At 45.1% G+C, this 22,431-nt stretch overlaps 1 protein-coding gene across 1 annotated transcript in view; it reads left to right on the forward strand.

The window, feature by feature from the left end:
* Nucleotides 1–22,431, forward strand: part of LOC142563523 (uncharacterized) — a 307,113-nt gene that overhangs the window by 178,028 nt on the left and 106,654 nt on the right. Inside the window, exon 4 of the mRNA XM_075674111.1 lies at nucleotides 3,676–3,821. Coding sequence (XP_075530226.1) covers nucleotides 3,676–3,821 — 146 coding nt within the window. The remainder of the gene's footprint in view (nucleotides 1–3,675; nucleotides 3,822–22,431) is intronic.

A 22,431-nucleotide genomic window follows, 5' to 3' on the forward strand; every position in this document is an offset into this window, starting at 1 on the left:
GCATAACCACGAAAAAAAATATTGGGCAAACCATCAGGACCGCAAGTCGATCTTGTTTTCAGATTTAACAGCATTGCGACTACACCGTGATATGAAATAAAATCAACCTGGCATGTTAAAAATGCCCCGTGACGCAGATTCACGGTTGTACTTGCCTTTGAAAACCCTCCAGTAAAATAAGTATTGAAATACTCAGCGATGTCTTGTGGATCTGTAATAGAGATGCCATCAACCGAAACCTGCGTCACGTGCCTGTCAGCATCGCTCAAGTAATCCCAAAATTTTCTTGGTTCATTATTCATAAAGTTGGGCAAAATTGTTGTGAAAAAGAAGTCCTTAGACTCGTGAATTGCACGTGTGAGATCGTTTTTGATACCATTAATGATAATAGGATTAGGAGTAGACCTTTTAGCCCGTTTTAGTTTCCGTTTCAAATGAATAATTTTTCGCGTTACCCAGGGTGTACGTTTATGCACTTTCTTTCGCTTCTTTGGTACGAACGTATTCAAGCAGTAACTTTTTCCATAGCAAACATACATTATGATGATCTTCAGCAAAATCAGTAAGGCAATTTTCCGTATGTGCAATCACAGAAGCATCATTAGCTCTGTCGTAATCTCTGAAATAGCGTATGCTACTAGTTTTATGAGAAGCCAATTTCACTAGGGGAATTGACATGTATACAAGACAGTGGTCTGATAAACCTTCTTCAACTATGACAGTGTGTTCAGTGTGTTCAATGATGGCACCATCATTGCCATGGGTAGTCTATAGTGTAATGTCGTCAACGCAGACAGTATGTTTAGGGTGAGGAACACTTGCCAATTGTCGTGCTTTGGGGATGAGAGTGATATTAAATAAGAAAGGTGAGAGGACGTACCCTTGCGGGGTGCCGACGCTCTCTAGAGAGTACGTGGGGTAGGTGAGCGCGCCGAAGTGAAGCTCAGCCTTGCGTGTTGTGAGAAAGGTCCGGATGTAGGTGTACGTACGCGCACCCACGTTCAGTGGGGCGAATGCAGTCATGATCGCATGATGTTCAACGCGGTCAAAGACTTTGGATAAATCCAAAGCCAAGCCTGCCTTGGTGTGGCCTGGAATGAGTGGGTCGAAGATGTCATGTGTGATTTGCAATGTCGAAGATGTCTTGTGTGGATAAATGGGGGGCGGAATTCTACCATGCTGTGAGGGTATAAGTCATGGTCTGCCATGCGCTCTGTGAGCCTCGCTGATACCCCAATATGTGCGGCGCTCTATGAGCAGTTGAATTACCCTTGAAATAGAATTCTTCTCACCCGCGTGGTAGAACTAGAAGTGCTGTTCTCATGCTTTTTCAGCGTTTCGCGGATATCGTGTGCGTAGCTACATTCCCACATAAAGAAGAATTTAAGAAGCACAAGGACCTGAGAAGCCAGAAAGACGAATTATAGTCAAATACGTGTCCATTGTTTTCATGCTGTCTTAGCAGTCATACTGATGGCGCACGTCGGATTGGCCTGGAGTATTCTTATAGCATGAAAATCTGTGGTCGCTGCAACCAGCGCGCGATATTATTCATTTTGTAGCCCTAAGAAATAATGCTGCTTTGGTACACTGACTGCAGGTAGTACGCGTACTTTAATATATATAACCAAAACGATAATATCATGCTTGTTTCGGTAGTGGTTGCACTAAAATAAAAATAAACCAAATGAAAAGAATCAGCATATATCGATAACTTACTGAGCTAGAATAGTTATGTTACTTTTACTGTAAACATTGAAGCAAGAAAAAAAACATTTTAGCGACGAATCCTCCTTCACTCGAGATCGGGCACAAGCTCCCTTAGATGTGAGACCTCTCTTCGACTCCGGCCAGTAACATACGTTCCTTGTTGCGGCGCCACTGCGCTATGGAAAAAGTTGGCGAAATACTAACGAACGCGGGCACATTTTGCAAGAATAGCTCGCGTGGCGGTTTGGCATAGCGTGGGGAAGTGTACGCACAAACACAAACACGCAGGACAAAAGCAAATAAATAAAAAATAAATAAACTGATCACTACTTTACGTCGTCACGGCGCAATGGTGAAAACGGCGCTGCCGCCTTTGTAAGCAGAGATGCGCAGGGCCGCAGAAGGGTGACGTCGAGAAATGCGTGCACCAGCTGCGGAACAAACGCTAAACAGAGGGACGAGAGAAAAAAATACCTAATAAAAAAAAAACAAGACAGAGAGAAACACAAGAAACAATAGGGGGGTTAACCAGACGCACATCCAGTTTGCTACCCTGCACTGGGACTGTGGGGGAGGGGAGAAAATGGTGAAAAGAAAGGAAGAAGGCAAGAGAGAGGGAACAATACTTGCACGCGCTCTTGAAGGTAAGCACCAAGTCTACAAACGGTCGCATAGACCTGTCGACGGCAGGTACTGTAGCAACTCCCTCGTTGGTTTCTGTGCGAGCGATGTGCACGGCCATGGTCCAAGATTCGCCATATTTTGTGCGTTTTCGGCGTTTTCTACGGTTCAATTCCGAGATCATTAAAGAATGCCAGGGCAAGGCGAAATACCATACATTTCATCAAAAAGCTGTCAAAAAGCATTTCATCAAAAAGCACTGCCTGTGGCCCTACAAAGCAGCAAAAATGCAAAAAAAAGAACCTTCATCTTCATCATCAGTTTAGGTTTATGTCCATTGCAGGAACAAGGCCTCTCCCAGTGATCTCCAATTACCACTGTCTTGCGCTAGCCTATTCCAACTTGCGCAGTCAAAAATCTCAGTTTCATCACCCCACCTAATTTTCTACAGTCCTCGACTGCGCTTCCCTTCTCTTGGCACCCATTCTGTAACTATACAGGGTGATCATTTTTAACTTCTATAGAACTTTTAAATATAACATGTGACAGATAACACAATTCTTGTCCTTGAGCTGGATTCTTCAAAGAGGCGGAAATTACTAGCATGAGCAATTGACACACATATTCAACTAATTAAAAAATTCGCACACTTCGTCGCTAGTTAAAGAAGGAACCTCTATATCCTGTTCATCCCTACTTCCCAAAAAGCCTTAATGTAGGGTAATTACCTACGGTTGCGAACCATGATGTGGACTCATCCTCGTATATAGTCTTGTGGACTAAGACATACATTAAGTAACATATGATTCAGACCTATAGTCCTAGGAACGCAGATTCACTCGAGCTGCGATTCCCTGGGACTCACACTTGCGCCCACTCGGTCTCAGCTCGGCTCACTCAACATCACAGTCTCCCTCCCCTCTTCCCTTAGAACTCGTGGATGACTTTCAGACTGAGCGAGTACGAGTAAAGGCACTCAACGCCGTTAGGTAACTAACTTACCAACTTGATGACTATGAGCGATGGTTGAGGGACAGCGCATTTTGAAAGTCATTCCTATAGTATCTCCATGATACGTGTCTGCATGCTTTTGTTTAATTAAATTCCCCCATTGTGGGGCGTTGCAGTCCATGTGGAATAAGGAAAAAAAACGTCTGAGTGAGTTGAACCACGAATAAGTTAGCCTACCTATGATCTTAGCTAACGCTATTCAGTATCTTGAAAAGATGCAATTTGATCGACACGAATGAATCTGATGAGACGCGCGTTGTCATCTTGCGCTACTCAGTATATTATTAATTTAATTCCCGTTTATTTCACCTTTTCTCTGCATTACTCTGCAAGGAAACGTTCCCGGCCTGTTTCTCATGGAAGCACAGCATCACGCATGGCCGCAGGACCCAGCAGCATCCGCGAGTGCCGCCACCAGGACGCGGAATGGCGCCGAAAACAATGCTGATACTGATGACACAGGGATCTACTATACACTGGTAGTTATCATTATTTTATTTACAGTTTGCTTATCACCCATCATTGTTTCATTGACCATTGCGCAGACTTCCCGCAAAATAGTGATTTACAAGTTGATTTATTTATTTATTTATTTATTGTCAATGCTTTTAAAGTCCATAGGGCATTACAGGGAGAAATGGGGTGACATGGATAAGTGTGGCACACTTTCTTAAAGCTGGTATTGTCAGTGATAGAGCGATGGAGGGGCGCAGGTAGCCCTATTACGTGCCGGTGCACGGGATGAAGGAGTTGAGGTAAGTACTCGAGGAGCAAGTCGGCACTATGGCGGTAAACTCGTGGAGAACGCGTGATGAAATATAACATTGACAAAGTAAAAGTTGTTCCTTAAAGGCAGGGTTAGTGCTAAAGAAGAAAAAATCACCGCCCAAGCACTCCGCACAGATGCTTAACCAGCGAACCTGAAACGTGCGGTCCCGGTGTTTACCGCAGGGTTAATCCTGACAGTTCATTAAACGACAGCTTGGTAGGCTGCCGGATCCTCGGAGCGCAGTTGCTGCTTGCGCTCGGCCGCACGAGCCTGTTCCTGTGCTCGGGCTGCAGCATCGGCATGGCATAGACGAGCTCGTTCCCGGTTCTGCTCTCCGCGTTGCTCATCGGAAGCTGCCTGCTCCTTAGGAGTACGTATGACACGTGGCCTACCCATTCCGGATCAGGAGAGAAACTGCATCGCGCGCGCTCGGCTGCGGCGGAGAGCAACGAGTTTACTACTGGCGCAGCTAATCCAACGCCACCTAGATAGCACAAGTCCTTTTCACTCCAATCCATGGCGTCATGTTACCTCGCCCGACTGCCATAGAATCTAATAGGGATATTCCCGAGTAGGCAGCAGTGATTTTGACGTCACCGCTTTCATCACGCCAGCCTCGTCAATGGAAATTTCGGGCCAGGTAGCATGACGTCATGGATCGGAGTAAACATGCCTTGTGCTATCTATGTGATATTGGCTAATCGCGCACCTGTCTTTCTCTTGTTTCTTTTCTTTTTTCTTTTTTTGCGCATGCGCATGGGGTTGCGCCGGAGGAGCTTTCGGCGTACAGGCTACCGACAGACGGACGGACGGACGGACGGATCGGCTAGCCATATACCACTTCGCTGTAAACATTTTATGAAAACGACATAGACGGGCATTTTTGTGCTACAGTACGAGGACAAATGTCATATATAAGTGCCGGAGAAGATCGGAGCGGATACCAAAGCTCCGTGGAGGAAGAAGTGGACGGGTGTACGAGAACGTCGCCACGAGGCGCGATCTCGCAGTCCTCGAACCAGTCGGGCCGCAGTTCCGAGCTCCTCGGATGAACGAGGTCCTGCCGGGCGAGGTGTGCGTGGCAAGGTGCGGAGAACCACGGAGCCGAGTGAGGACGACGGTGTCCGACGTACCACAGGGGTAGCTGTGCTAGACGCGGTCCTCAAGTGCGACCGCCGCACGCAGCTTGCGAGCGACGTGCGAGCCGGGCACCGAGGCCGTGCTTTACAAGGCGTCTGCACCAGCTTGACCTACTGATAGTAGCCACATCTAATTTGTGGATTTTGAAGCGCTGTCAATAGCGCACAATGAAGCGATGTCTGCCAAGGCGTCTAGCGAGGAGCGGCCAGGAGTGAGAGCGCGCTGGCAAGCGTGTGTGTGGTTTGACCTTAAGTTTCGCGTGGTTCGACGCTAGTTGAAGGCTTAAATCTAATCGAAATTTACGAGACCCGATGGCTACGACACCTATAAGCAGTGTGACCAAAGTTTAGTTCCAACGCGGGTGGCTGCAGTCCAGCGTGAACTGATAGTGTGTGGATCCTTATCGAAGTTCTAAACGCAGACTTTCGCGTACTTCAGCCTGTTTATTAAACTGCGTAACAACACTAACAGTTCCAACAGCAACACCTGGAAAAAGCGCACTGATCCAAACACCATTCTCGATTGATGTCGGCTATCAGCCAACAGCATCCGTCTATGGGAATCTTGCATATGACGATATATGCAAGCCGGCAGCAGCTTCGAAACGGGTGAGGAGAAGGGCCCTGTTTAAAAGAGAGTTTTTGAGAAAAAACCGCGCACGACTGCAAAATTTGGCTGAGATGTTTGCAGCAGCGTATGCTATCCACGGACTTTGTTTTCCCGCCAAGCCCGAAGGGTGGTTCAGGACTCCTTTAATGGCTTCCGGGACACATGTCGTATCAGTGGGAACGACTTCACCGATGAAGCAGCCGCCCGATCTGCACGCGCGAGATCGGTCGGCGCATTTTGATTCCACTTTCCCGAAGTGACGCTGCAACTGGGCACACTCGATGTCCCCTGAATGTACTCTTTCTAGTGAATTCTATCGTTCCGCCTAGAGACAAGAAGTTTTTGCTCCCGAAGGCAAGAAGTGCGCACGTGGGGCACAACACACACTGCGTCGTGTAGGAGTGCGCGCTTCGTTGTCGTGGCCGTTGCGTTCCATAACGACACAAAGGTTATTTTCATGAATTATGAATTGTTGCCTAAGCACATTCAATTTATATTTCAGGTAATTTAAAATATTCTTACAAAACTTTCATAAAGCTTTTTATTTGCAATCACACAAACAATTTCTTGTTAATGCTTCTTGCATGGCATATGCACCCGGTGCAAACGATAAAAAAGTGAAAGAAGGCGGCCCACGGTTTCACCACGCTAGTCCGCCGCATGACGTGATGTCGAAGTGCTGTTAGCTAATAGAGGTCGAAGAGTCCCGGGGGTTACATTTCATGTCTCCATACGATTAGTTCATTCATCAGATGGCGTCGCCCGAGCTCACGAAGATCACGAGCTTCGCCGAGCTCGGGCCTTGCTGTATATCGCCCCTGGAGAATCATCCACTGTCAGGACAGAAAGGGCCCTAGGTGAGAGCTTCCAAAGAAACTCCGCGCAAAATACTAACCGTGTAAGTGTGAGTGACTCAGTCGTGCTGCTGAAACAAACTTGTGCAGCTCAGACATCTGCAGACTAAGTATCATCTAATGCAAAATTTTATATATTTCACCTTATAATGACATTAAAACGAAAAGAATAGCCGTGGGCAGCAAATGGCGCCAAGCAACTGTTCAATTTATTTTCATCTCCATAATTAATAAAAGTGCCTGTCTGCGCTGGGGAAGTTGCTAAGGTCTACGGGCCCACATAGTAGAATTCGAGAACACTGGCTACGACCGCTTTATTGCGTACGCTGTTCACTTGGTTCGCTGTTCTTCTCTTTCTATCCTCATACCGCCTGCTCGCGTTCAGTGTAGCCAACAACTACCTCCAGTTATAACTTCACTGCCTTTCAATGCATCCTTTCTCTCTCTCTTGGCTCAATGCTCATAACTACTCAAACAGTGCTTCAGATGGTGTCCCGGGGAAGAAGAAAACACAAAACGAAAAACTAGTCAGAAAAAGAAATAAGGAGAACGAGTGACTTTTGGTCCCGCGCATTTTCTCTTTCCCAGAAGCATCCTGTACGTCGCAACATGGATGTGGTCCTCACTAGCAGAACGTCGGGACGCATGTCGCCCAGTCCATGGAGCCGAGATGCTGCAAATGTGCGAGCCGCGTGGCGCTCCCGGAGCCACAGCGGTCAGAGGCACGCAGGCCACGGAAAAAGCGCCGTCCATGTCACCCTGCAGCGCCACGTCGCCCCCTTAATTCTTACGGGATTTCTCTCAATCCCATTTCGACGCGTCGCTCGTCTGACCGCGGAGAAGCGGCTGGCCGTGCTCCCCGCCGGTCGTCGGACCTCCCACGTGGTTGGGGCCCACCCGCGAAACGTGCTTTCCGCGCCCATGTTTGTATACAGTAATCCGTTCGTGCGGCCTGGCCCGACCCTCGAGGGAGAGGGTGGCGGGTTCCCTGTTGTGCGCGCTCGTCTATACATATACAGGTCGCAGGTGGCGTCGTTTAGCATTTAGACGAATCGCAGGAGGAATAGAGCCGGAGTCCTCGCCTCAAGGTCGGCGTCAACTGTGTACGCACCCGTGTCCTGCACTCCGAGGCTCCCGCATTTCTGTCAGTTCGGCCGCAAATGAAGCGCTGTTATTCGCATTTCTACCAACTGCAAAGGCGGTGGGCGCCACGCGCCTTTGTCTTTACCAGCTTCAACATTGCATATAACAGGAAAAAGCTCGCCGCCATTCGAGTGGCAATGACGAACCAAAACGCAAAGTTTAGCTTTCTGCAGGAATTTTCAAGAGTAATGTAGAGCAGAACAAGTGAGCGTCCATTAGTGAGAGGATGCAAACTCCTGGTCATCTACAATAATGGCAAAACCTTCGTGATATTACTGTGTTGGGTGACGTCTCCTTGTTATCATGAGCAACCCACGAAAAGTCATCTGAAGACTTGCTCGCTGAAGCAGCATGTTGCGGTAACTTATCGCGCTGCTTTATTTAGGTTGAAATACCTGCTTGATACGTGAAAATTCCATTGAGAGCATTCGCCTTGAGCTGCTGCTGAGCCAGATTAAAATCCAGTATTTAAGTCTGATTACCATGGATGGATGTATCCATCCATCCATGGTAATCAGACTGATATACTTGATGATGAAAATTTTATGTCTTCGTGTTGAAATATGAGACTGTATCAATGTAGACGCATGTCAGACAAAGGGGCTAACGCCCCTTAACATCTTAGCATAGAGAGAGAGAGAGAGGGAGAGAGAGAGAGAGAATGAAGAGGAAAGGTAGGGAGGTTAACCAGATACGAGTCTGCGGTTTGCTACCCTACACTGGGGATGGGGGATAGGGGTTAGAAAGATGACACAGAGGAAAACGCTAAAAAAGAAAAAAAAGAAACACGCACACATGGAGACACACACACAAAAGGCGTTCCAGTTAAAGTCGTTCACTCAGGCCGGTAGATCGCAAAAAGCGCAATAGCGCTTGCACGGCCTTTTTCTGTCATGTTAGGTCCTTTCGATGGCATAAAATTCTTTTTCCGAGAGCAGTTGGTCATCCAGCTTGTCAAGTTCGTGACGAAGGCGTGCCCTTTGTGGACTGCGCTGCGGGCAGGCGCACAAAATATGGCCAATTGATTCTTCATGGCCGCAGTGGTCACAGGTTGGGGTGTCGGTCATCCCTATGCGGAATGCATAGGCTTTGGTAAAGGCAACGCCCAACCAAAGTCGATATAAAAGCGTGGCGTCTCTACGGCGAAGCTGTGATGGCGCTCGAAGACTTAGTGTGGGATCAAGTGAGTACAGTCGCGTATTTCTTAAATGTGGCTCATTCCATTGCGACGCGGTGCACTGCCGAGCAAGTAGGCGGAGCTTCCTTGCTGCGTCAGTTCTAGAAAGAGGAATTGGCATGTGGCGCTCCTCAGTATGGGCTGAGCGGGCAGCGTGATCCGCCCGTTCATTGCCGACAATCCCGCAGTGACTTGGAAGCCACTGGAAGGTTTTTTTCATGGCCTGCATCATTTATATGGTGTAACGTCTCTGTAATATGAAATATTAGTTGTTCGTGCGGTCCGCGTCGTAAAGGTGACAGTAGAGACTGCAGTGCCGCCTTCGAATCGCAGAATATTGTCCACTTGTGTGGCGGTCCATCACCAATGTGATGAAGGGCAGTAAAGAGCGCTGCGAGCTCTGCTGCCGTTGATGCTGTCGCGTGGGTCTTCTTGAAATAACAATCAATTATTTAATAATCAATTAGCATAACCATCAATAAAACTAATAGTGTCATTTTTTTACATTTCGTGATAAAAGAAAACAAGAGAAAGAGCATATTATCTTTCGGAAGTAGTATTTTTCACGAGGAATACATAGCTTGAAGCAGGAAAGCAAATTATAACAATAAATAAATAAAATTAAGTACGGGAGGATGTGTAATTAATTGAATCAAATAACATGAATATACAGACACAGTAGGCCTATAGTTTAAGGCTTGGAAGACACTCAGATAATGTCACTGTATTCACTTCGTGATGTTTCCACGAAACACAACAGCACGTGCGTGCAGACTATATGGTGGTGATTAAAAATTATTCTCGTGAGCAAACAAAAAAAAAAGGAGGTAGAAAGAAAGGACAATACTAGTGCGTGTGCCCGCTTTACGTTCGCATAGAAAGTAATAAAGGACCATGAAACACGTTAGTCTGATATATATTTCACTAGAATAACCTACCTTCGCACAGTCTTCTTAAAGACCGCTTACAGACCATTTTCAAAGAGGATTGCTCACGCAGTTAACGGAAGGAAGAACGTGCCATACGTCGCCCTAGTCTATTATAGCAGACATAACTGGCGTATCGCTGTAACAGTCGTCGCATACGTCCCACGAACGCGCCATTTCGCAGAAACGAAGAGGCCGCCAACTTCGCTTGTTTCTCGGCCAAGAATTGCCGCTGATCTATCAATGGCTCATGTGGGCAGATATCTTCCGGGTAAAACAGCTCTAGCCACGTGAAACTCCGGAAAGTGTGAGCCTCCGTGAAAAACAATCCAATCACGCATCGCGAGAAGCCGCGGCTCCGAACACAAAAGGGAGGCGCTGATGAGTATTATCGCGGTAGAGAGCCGGTCACCTTGTCCGTCGTGTAAACCACGCCCATCGCGGGCCAAAACAAAGCCAGCGTCGTCGCTCAACACACCCCGCGCCAGACCTTATCGTGCTATCAGGCGATAAAACAACGAAAACGGTTGCCGCACCATTAACGTCGCTGGCTGCAAGTCTTCTCTGCGCGATCCCTCCCAGATTTCTATCGGCCGCAGTGAAACAATAAAGCCGTGCCGGGAAGCCGCGCTGCGCTGCCGCAAAGAAGTGTGGACGCGGCCGGCTGCTGCACCTCCCGGCTTTCGCTCCTCTCTTCTCGCTGCCGGCGACAGCGGCAACAACAGCTGGTGCGGGCCGACCACCGCCTTCTCACTTGGGCCAAGACTAACAAGAGGGACAAACAGGCGTTGTGGGACGAGAGAGAGGCCAAAAAAAGAAAGCTAGCATTCCGCGAATATTACGATTCTGGATAAGCGACCTCTTCGCCGTCACGGTACAAAGGGGGCTCTCTTAGTTCTCCGTAAAGGAAGAATAATTAATATCCTCTTTGCCTCATACAAGAGTGCCGAAAGGAAGTAGCGATAGAGAAGGAGAGTGACAAGAATAGATTTCACTACAGATCTCTCTCGCCTGCAGGGTTGCTCAAGCCTTTCCGGCCAGCGAAGAGAAAGGGACATGGGTTTTCAGCAAATTCACGATGGTTATCCGGTCAAATGAGCGGTTGTACATGGATCGCAAGTAATGAATTCGTCGTTTTCCGTCTCGCCGTGTCCCCTTATCAGTACACGGCCCTTCCTTCTTAGTAATAGCCGGACGTGGCCAAGGGAACACGCCGGCACAGCCAATGAGCGGGCAGCTGCAAAGGAACGGCCCAATGCGAGACCTGCTCCGTTGCTCAGTCTTGTGCGCTCCGACTCGAAAGGCAGGACACCAAAGACGCGTCATTGCCCTCAGAGGCCAGGTTATGCAAATCTAAAGAGGCGGCAACTGCTTTCGCAAGCAGGTTCTGCTAGCGGCTTACATGACTTCAGAGTACTACGTCGCTCGTGTGCGCGCCTGAAGGAGATGTGAGCATCGTCGTGTTTGTTCTGAAGCACTGATCTGAAGTCGTAAATTGGCCCTTGGATAAAAAGGGTCAACAGTATCAACGGCGTGTCAAAGGGCGTGATTTCAATTGACCACGTTCTGGAGCCGTTTCGCAAGGATTTTCGCTCGTAAGAAGTGTTTCCCATTGGCTAGTGGCCTTTGATTATAATGTGTTCCGTATCACAATTGACTTTCGCTTGTTATTCTGAACTGCTGTAGCGGACAAACTACTTTGTGAATACAGGCACTAATTACTACTGCCACTTAAGAAGAAAAAAAGAAACACAAAACGAAAGAGCGGTTTTGACGACGTTGGCGACCTTTCTTTATTCTTTAGGTTACAACCAAGGGTCTTTGGATAATCGTTACGACACAATGAAACACATTTTTTCAGTTTTCAGGTCATACATAACGTGCTGGAATCGTATAAAAGTAACACGAATAAAAAGTAAAACCTTTCTCGGTTCCTAATGAGGTAACCTAAAAGCCGGTATGCTGCTGCATTTTTTTTCTTTAGTGCACACGTAGTGTAAGTTTTTAACGTGTGCATAACTTTGAGCTAGTATACACTGCAGCATGTTATACGGGGCGACCATTTTTATGTTATTCGAAATTTTCAAAAAATTACATAAGGCAAATGGCACAATTCTTCTCCTTGAGCTGGATTATTCGAAGAGGTGGGCATTACTAGCAAGAGAAATCGAAACACATATTCAAGTAAATAAGGTAATCACTAATTAACTTCCACATAAATAACTTTACGGCACATATTGTAATTTACGAATTGTATCCGATGAGTTTGCAATATGTATCCAATTGAAATGAATCTCCAGGGTGGCACCAGTTTTGGGATATGATTTGACAACGTGTGGGCCGAAATACGTCGGCGTTCCACTTACTTTTATGCTTCAATGCATAAAAGATCGTTCTGTTGAAAAAGTAAGGGGAACAACCGGGCATTCTTACCACAAGTTTGATGGCGCATATCGGGTAAGTGGTGTCATCCACACAATTCTTTTCAAGTGGACATGCCTTGTAGTCTCGCCCGCTAAAATTAGTAAATTGCGGCATGTGGCATAAGGTAATTAGTTAAAAACATAATTAGTACATTTTCGTTAAATAGTCGATTATGTATTTTAAATTTCTTTTCCCACATAGTGTCCGCCTCTTCGAGTAGACCAGCTCATAAAGTAGAATTGTGCTATCTGCCATAGGCAATTAAAAAAAAATTCAAGTGTCCGCTGAAACACCCTGTATATGTAGCTCCCGCCATTGGCCTCAATATGCGAGTTTGATGGTGCATATCTCCGAACTGCTGTCATTGTGGAAATTTATTCCAAGTGGATAAGCCTTGCAATCTCACTGGCTACAACACGTAAATTGTAGTATGCTGTAAAGAAGTCCATTAGTGAATTTTCTTAACTTGAATTTGTGTTTCAATTTCTCGGCCAAGTAATGTCCGCCTCTCTGAATATTCCAGCTGAAGCAGTATAATTATGTTATCTGCAACAGGCGAGCTTTATAAGTTCCGGAAAACTTAACTACTACTACCCCGTATAGTTTGCAGGTGTTTTATTTTAACATTAACAAAACTTTTTTAAAATAGCTTATGGCATACAACAAATCAAATTATTGAGCTGGAGTACTTGAAAAGGCAGAAATTACTTACATTGGAAATCGAAATAAATAATTGACTAAATACAAAAATTCAATAATTATCTTTCTAAATTCTTACTTTAGTGCACATGTCGCTATACACTAATTGAACACAGTGATTTCACAGGGCACATCCACTTGGAATGAATTTTGAAACTAGCACCAGTTTTGAGAAAAGCGCAGTCAAAATGCACTGTATCATTTATTTTTTGCACAAAACGCCATTTTATGCATTGAAGTTTGAAAGTTACTGGAACAAGACGGTTTTCTCTGGAGCACCTCAAGGCAGTGTTTTGGGGCCTCTTTTATTTCTCATCTTTATTAATGATTTGCCTTCTTTTATAACCGTCCCACTAAGGTTGTTTGCAGACGACTGCGTCATATATACAATAGGATCGACTCTTTAAGTGACCGGTTAGACCTCAACAACAATTTACAAAAAAATCCTACAATGGTGCAATAAATGGCAATTCTCACTGAACCCAGTAAAATCAGTTTGTATGACCACAACAAGGAAGAAGGCGTCCCTGAGGTATAAGTACAGCATCGGCCCACACGAACTAATATGAGTAACAGAATATAAATATTTATGATTAATATTTACCCCAGGCCTGACGTGGAACCCACATCAATGAAGTCTATAGCAGGGCAAACAAAGTTCTGTGGGGCCTCAGGCGAAGATTATACAATGCAATTCCCCAAGTGAAAAGCCTGGCATATAAAATGCTAATACGGCCAATTATTGAATATGCTAACATAGTATGGAACCCATACACTGTTACTAACCATCATTAATTGCATAGAGTTCAACGACTGGCTCCCAGATTTATATTTAATAAATATCAGCGCGTGCACTCTCTTACTGAGCTACGCAGTCGTGTAAACCTTTCCGCTTTAGAACTAAGGACTAAGTTTGATTGATTAAAATGTTTATTTCTAATTATTCATAATCAAGTTAAAGTTAATTTATTTGAGCTGTGCGTTTTTTCACCAGTAAAACGCCTCAGACACAGTTTATACATACAGCCGCCAGATACACGGAATGATATATTCAAATAGAGTTTTCCGAGGGTGATTAAAGAAAGCAATGACTTACCAAATTCAGTCGTCGTACCTTCCTCCATCCGTGCTTTTACGGCTGATGTAGAGTCTCATAGCTTCCCTGATATTAATGCGTCTTCGCATGTATTTTCTTTTCTGATGCGCATAAAACAAGTGTATTTTGTCTTTGTTCCCCACATGCATCTAGATATAAATGCTGCCACTGTACTGTCTTGTCATTTTTTCGCTCGACATGTAGCGAAGTTTTTTATCTTTTTCGTATTTTTCTTCACTCCCGTAAAGGCCCTTTCTTGGGCTGATAGTATAAAGAAAGAAAGAAAGGAAGAAAGAAAGAAAGAAAGAAAGAAAGAAAGAAAGAAAGAAAGAAAGAAAGAAAGAAAGAAAGAAAGAAAGAAAGAAAGACCAGTGCATTTAGTCGCAGACTTTGGGAACGTACATCTGGAAACTGGTGTGATCCAAAGAATTCATTCTAAGTGGATATAACTTTCGAAGTCACCGGCTACAATTCGCAAGTCGCAGTGACTGCTGTAACGTAGTTAGTTTATAAGTTAATTAGCGAAGCTTTTATACCAATCCACAAAAAGGAGACGTTAAAGAACTGAAATATTATAGGCACATTAGCTTACTTCCAGTATTATATAAAATATTGAAGATAATCTCCAATAGAAGGGCTACACTGGACTTTAGTCAACCAAGGGAACAGGCAGGTTTCAGGAAGGGATACTCTACAATGAATCACATCCATGTCATCAATCAGGTAAACGAGAAATCCGCAGAGTGCAATCAGCCTTTCTATATGGGTTACATACATTCTGAAAAGGCATTTGATTCAGTAGAGATACCAGCAGTCATAGAGGCATTACGTAATCAAGGAGTACAGGCCGCTTACGTAAGTATATTTGAAAATATCTACAGAGATGCCATAGCTAACTTAATTCTACACAAGAAAAGTAGTAAGATACACATAAAGAAAGGGTTCAGACAAGGAGACACAATCTCTGCAATACTATTCACTGCGTGCTTGGAAGGAGTATTCAAGCTATTAAACTGGGAAGGTTTAGGAGTAAGGATCAACCTTCCGTTTGTAGATGACATTATTCTGTTCAGCAACACTGGAGACGAGTTACAACAAATGATTGAGGACCTTAACAAAGAGAGTGTAAGAGTGGGGTTGAAGATTAATATGCAGAAGACAAAGATAATTATGAATAGCCGGGCGAGGGAACAAGAATTCAGGATCACCAGTCAGTCTCTAGAGTCTGTGAAGGAGTACGTTTACCTAGGTCAATTAATCACAGGGAACCCTGATCATGAGAAGGAAATTCATAGAAGAATAAAAACGGGTTGGATCGCATACCGCAGACATTGTCAGCTCCTGAGTGGATGCGTACCATTATCATTGAAATGGAAGGTGTACAAACAGTGCATTTTACCGGTGCTGACATATGGGGCAGAAACTTGGAGACTGACAAAGAAGCTTGAGAACAAGTGAAGGACCGCGCAAAGAGCGATGGAACGAAGAATGCTAGGCATAACGTTAAGATACAGGAAGAGAACGGTGTGGATCAGTGAGAAAACGGGTATAGGCGATATATTAATTGACACTAAGAGAAAAAAAATGGAGATGGGCCGGTCATGTAATGCGCAGGTTAGATAACCGGTGAACGATTAGGGTTACAGATTGGGTGCCAAGAGAAGGGAAGCGCAGTCGAGGACGGCAGAAGACTAGGTGAGGCGATGAAATTAGGAAATTCGCGGGCGCTAGTTGGAATTGGTTGGTGCAGGACAGGGGTAATTTGAGATTGCAGGCAGAGGCCTTCGTGCTGCAGTGGTCATAAAACAGGCTGATGACGATTATTAATAATAATAATAATAATAATAATAATAATAATAATAATAATAATAATAATAATAATAATAATAATAATAATAATAATAATAATAATAATAATAATAATAATAATAATAATAATAATAATAATAATAATAATATTATATTAGGAAAAGATTGCTTTTAATTCCAAAAAGAAAACACACTGTATAATTGAATACTTGCTGGTATCATAATGTTCCTGTTCAGCTGCGGTTAGGCTCGCTTCTTAGATGGATTTGTACGTGTATTATTCATACAAACACAATGCACAAGAAATGTTCCGCGTTTGCTGCGCAATATGAAAAATTTACTATTTCGGTTTCTTTATTGAAAGCAGATGTCATTTTGATTCCACGGACGTCGGGGTACATAGCTTTCTTGTTGCAAGTATGAGAATGTATTGATGCATAAAATGAAATATAAAAGCAATAATCAAACCGCTGAACACGTCAGACAAAAAAAGAAAGAACAGCGAAGCTGCACGTCATCGCGAAAGAATAAAAATCAATTAGCACAGATTTGAAGACAAGGATCGAAGCAACGAGAGTAGGCATATTCTACTACTCGCGCCTGTTAAACATACGCCGTCGTCGCGTAGTGGCTCTGGCGTTGCATGGACTGCTAGGCCAGAAGGCGCGGGGTCGAATCATGGCCGCGGCGACCGAATTTCGAATGGGGCTAAGTACAAGAACGCCCGGGTTCCATGTATTGGGTGCAGGGTAATGAACCCCGGATGATCAAAATTACTCGGGAGTTGCCTACTACGGTGTGCCTAACAGACAGATCGTGGTTGTGGCACGTCAAAACCCAGAATTCATTTTGCATCTGTTAAACACGAACCAACAACAGCTTTCACATAAAGTCGATCAAAAATTTCGTGGCCACGCAAACCACGGTCTCACTGGCATGGTTTTCTCCTGTCTCACGGAAACCTTGCATTTCATACGCTGTTTTATGTTCACTTCTACCTACAATCTCAACCTTCTGAAAAGATGGCCGGCACCGGCAGTCTTTTGAATGCACGGCAAACACCACCACCACCACAACTATCACAAGGTGTGCCCCCTAAACATTGCGTGCGTGTATTTTGATTATAATCCGTTTCATACATCAGGTGTAATGCTGTGGAAGCCACGCAAGAAGTATGTTCACCAAAATTTATACTCTGTGCGTTCCGTCTGTGCTTCGCTGCGCACCAGCGGCGTTTGCTCGCGCGAGCATGCACGTGAGGCTGCCGCGGCGAGCTGAAAAAAAAAAGAAAGACGAAAAGCAAATTGATCCAAAACAACGCGTTAGCAGCCGTACGAGTCCATGGTTTCTTTGTTTTTTAGAATAACTTCTTTTTTTCTTTTCATTCACGATGAGGTTATATAAAGAACGTTTCCACAAAAATCGGTCAAAAAACACTTAACTATTGCTGAGTGCGAACGCAGCCACTGTAAAAAGCATCTCTAGCCTCCACAGCTTTGCACTTGATGTATGAAGCGCAGTATACGTATCACTCAAACATAACCTGCGCCTCACTGTGCGAGCATCATGGGCGTCCGGCGTGATTTCACCGTCCTATCTTTCCATCAAGCGTGCTTGCAGTAAACAGGGGCAATAACAACGCATCACCGGCAAAAAAATGCTCGTTCATATATTTACCGCTGCACGAGAAGTTTCTATTGCACTGCAAGCAATGCTTTTTAAAAATTAAGATATATTAACGTGTTATTCTCTGTCGGCCGTATACGTATATATAGCAGTGGATAAATTTCTGTGCAATCTAAACGTAATAATATATAATAATATTTGGGGTTTTACGTGCCAAAACCACTTTCTGATTATGAGGCACGCCGTAGTGGAGGACTCCGGAAATTTTGACCACCTGGGGTTCTTTAACGTGCACCTAAATCTAAGCACACGGGTGTTTTCGCATTTCGCCCCCATCGAAATGCGGCCGCCGTGGCCGGGATTCGATCCCGCGACCTCGTGCTCAGCAGCCCAACACCATAGCCACTGAGCAACCACGGCGGGTGTGCAATCTAAACGTCTCGCTAACTATAGGTTATGTGTGCCGTTTGTGAGATTAGAAAGAAACAATGCATAAGCTGCTTGTTCAGATTTTCAAAACGCTTATAGCAGCACGGGCGCTCCTCACTGTTACGAAAAACCATAGGGTGCACGGTTCTAGCCTCGGTGTTTCATCCGGTCAGAAGCACCTGACATTATTGAGATATGTACGCTAACCAAACCTTCCAACTAAAATTTATTTCTTCCAAACTTGAGATAACAGTAAATTCAGCCATCAATGTTTACAAATATGGGAGCGAATTCAGATAGTTTTTCGTTCGTAAATTCTTAATTGCCATTATAACCAGCCACATGCGGTAATAATATGTCCGCCATCACGATTCTCTGGCATCTGCTCTTACGGACAGTTTTAGCGTAAAACTTTTTTGTGAATATTGGCCGTGAATCTTCCGGGGTGAGGACGGCGTGATCAAATGTTCTTTCTTTTTTTTTTCGTTGGAGCCATCCTAACTACTGTACGCAAGAGTGGCGTTGTTTCTGGGGATAGGAGGTGCGCATGCGAACGTCAGCAGTAAAATCCGCACAAGAGTGCGGATTATTCTTGAGTGGTATATAGATCTCGATGTGCCGTAATAACCATGCAGAAAGGTGCTGCCCCGATAGGGGGCATGTATGTGCACCGTTATAGGCATCCGCTTTATTTTCTTTTACTAAGTGTTTACACTCTATGCCACGGAAAATTTCTGATTGAGATAAGGAAACAAAACACAGCGCTGCAATCGGCGTACGCAGCTTAAGAAAATAGCGGTCAAGCTCGCTTCACGTGGGCGTACGTGTATCTATACGTTGTTGGAGCTCCGGCAGTCGAACGCGAGCGAGAATCGGTCCAGCCCCGGATGTAATGGGTGAAATATGGAAATGCCGCGAGTTAATAGGGCAGTCAGGCGGGAGCCGCTCGTCGTGTCCGCGGGCACCGCCCCGTTGCCGCCCCGAAAACCAGCGTCGCTGACAACGTCCTCACTCAAACCTACATAAACCACTTCGGACGAACCACTCGTCCGCTCCCCGCTGTTTCCCTGTCTCCCTGAGCCAGCTCAGCTGCCTATTTTCGTGCTCTGTGAACTCGCTCGATTAAAAATTCAAGTTCCGGCAGAAATCATTTTTCATCGCCCGTGTTTCTGCGGGGGTCAATCGTCCAAGAGAGAGAGGGCTGCTCGGTCGCTCTCGGCGTTTCCCTTCGGCAAGGTGCGATGCCGACGAGTGTGGGACGTAGTGCGCGCACGCGTATAGTATAGCCCTTCTCCGTTCCACTGCCTCGCTCCTGCTCACTGATTTGTCGATTCACGAAGCGCTTGCGCCATTCATCTCTTCCTCTTTTCGTCTTCTTTTTTTCTGTCACCCTGTGCACTACGTCGCGACCTGTTCGCGCCGTGGAGGGTGCATTTAGGTCTGATTAATGTCTGCTCACTATGAGAAAGCGAAGGGTCATGAAGTGAGCGCGGAAATGTGCTACACAAATACGTCGTGAACGTCATCAGACTAAGTCCGACTTTATGTTCGTTTCCGGTTGCTGTAATGGCTCGATATCAGTACAAATGTGCACGCGCACTCACACGCAAGCACACACACGTACACACACACGCACACACACACGCGCAGATGCACACGCGCACGCACATACACACACGCACAAACGCGCGCGTACACGCACACACACACGCACGTAAGCCCGTACACACGCGCGCGCGCACACGCACACGCACACACACGCACACACACACTCACACACGCCCACACACGCGCGCACACTCACACACACAGTCACACACACACACACACACACACACACACACACACACACACACACACACACACACACACACACACACACACACACACACACACACACACACACACACACACACACACACACACACACACACACACACACACACACACACACACTTGCGCATGTATAATGTGTGCAAGTAACTGCCACCACTGTGAGAAGTTCGAACTCTAGGGAGTTTTAAGTGTCACCTAGTTACGCAAATGTGCCCGTAGTCGCAAAACACCTTTTACGTAAGAAAGTTTTTTTGGTTCGCGTGATCATACGACCGTTCGTCATTCGTGATAGCGACCGGTATGATAGACAGCGATCGTTGTAATGATAGGAAATCAGGGACAACACTTATACATACGATATTTGTTTTATTTCTTTGATTTCTCAGTGTCCTACTCGTTGCAAGCATTGTAAGCATTGCAAGTCACTCACCAGCCGCTTTCACTAATCATGTGTCCAACATCGCGATTGGTTGTCAGCTGCTCTGCGGTGAACAGTTGTGGCAGATGGTTTTTCTGTGAATATGTGCTCGGGCCGTTTTTACAGCTTATGTTCAAGCAACAATATATCAAACCCCTAGACAAGCATCTGCATAAGACCTGGTTGAAATCAACGATGAGCTCTTGCTTTACTGAAAACTCCACACAACGGGAAGGATATATAATAACACGTTCTACATACGCTGTTGAAATTCGCATGAAATGCGATCCATTGCGGGGTGAAATACTTACTGTACTTAATTTTACTGCACCATCGAAATCATTAGGACGCGCACTCCAGCGTATGCACCAAAGTTTCACACATAGTTGAAGTATGTGTAGTGGACAGAGCGGAAAATCAGGCGGCCCAGAAGTTGCATAGACTTTACTTTTTCTGACAATCGAAAATTGTGCGGCGGAGGCGGCCGAAGTGCACATTTTACAATGTTCGATTCGAGCAGTTCGACAAACTGTGGGACATTATAATTTAACGAATCTACTGCAGTTTTCTTTTCGCGCTTCGTCAGTGTAGTGCGAGCGGAGTCCGTTTACGTTATCACCAGGAGCGGTCGGTTGTCGGAAATGTATGAAAAGGAAAGAGTAGAATCGAGTAAAGAGAATCGCTACATACCTTCTCCTGTCGATGTCTTATTTTTCGACGTTGCATGGAGTCTGGCGATTACTGACAAAGCCTACCCAAAATGAAAATGTAGTCTTCAATTTGTACAGTGCTTGTCGTTTCTTGTAGAACTACGAACGCAGGGCATGAGAGTGTTTTAAAAATTACTGTTTATCAAACTAATCCACTTCGTATGGGCCAGTATGAAGCCAGTAAGAAAAGAGAGTGTTGTGGTGCGTTTTTCCTTGTTGTTTGGTTTGAGACACAATGGTTGTAAGCAGAAGCAACCATAGGCAGATTGGAGGCATGCCCTATTCCGCATTTTACCTCATAATTAAGACATTCTCAAAATATTATTTGCTCGGGCCACATTGCTCAAAAAAGAAAAAGAAAAGAAAAAAAGGGAAAGGACAGAAAACGAAAAGAAGCACAGCGGATGTCTGGAATCTGAGCGCGATGCGTGTGCATTGAGTAAGTGCAGTGCTATCACAATATTGCTTATAGTAAGGTTGTCGCCACAAGTTTAATTTAACCGCTAGTTATGGGAGAAAAGGCAATGTTCTCTTTATCTTTTTGGTTGGAACGCATATAAAGAAATGCTGTAGCGTTGTGCTGCCTTTACATGTGCGTTTGTAAAGAAACTGAAATTTACTGCTTGAGAAATTGGAAGCCCGAGGTCGCCAATGAAAGAAATTACCTGAATATATATTTTTAATTATTCTCTTCTGGGCACGTGTTCATAGTCCGAAGCTGAAGCCGACCAGAAGTGAAGTCATGTCGGCTTAGCAGAAATCGTAAGACTTAAATCCGCCTTATACTAAATAGGCTGGCGTTCCGTCTAAGAGTTTCGCAAAAGGCTGCATCAAACAGTCTGGGATTATCTAAACGGAAACGCAAGCGCGCATATTTTTTGAAGATTTTGAGGACGGATATTACGAAAGTGGCGCGTCCTAGGATTTCTGATAAGCGGACGCGTTTTAATATCGTTCGGCTTCACTTTCGTGATTGGAACATGTGCTCTAAAGGGAATAACTAAAATGTAATTACTGATTTTTTTAATTAGCCAACTGGCATTACGATCTGTCGCGCAAGTAACGTCCTCCTCGTCAGGTAAACCATCTGAACACGCCAGAATGGCCTGTGAAGGAAATGAAAAAAAGAAATAAATAAAAGAGAAGTTCGAACTAATGAAAAACCCTAGTGCTCTTTTGCCCCATCGAACCAAAACATGGCTATACGTAATATTATGTATTCGTATTGTGTATTCGCATTCTTTGAACGTATTCCTTTAGGCACGGTAATGGCGCATTTGCACCGCATCGCCAAATAACGCCAAGAAAGACCTGAGCTTTGAGATCCTACCGTATTCTATGTAGCTTGATTTACGCCGAATCCAGTGACACTTTTTAGCAATCGACCTTGAGTACCATGCCTGTGACGTTCTGCGAGGTGTAGC

The sequence above is a fragment of the Dermacentor variabilis genome, chromosome 1 (assembly GCF_050947875.1).
Source record: "Dermacentor variabilis isolate Ectoservices chromosome 1, ASM5094787v1, whole genome shotgun sequence".
NCBI lineage: Eukaryota > Metazoa > Arthropoda > Arachnida > Ixodida > Ixodidae > Dermacentor > Dermacentor variabilis.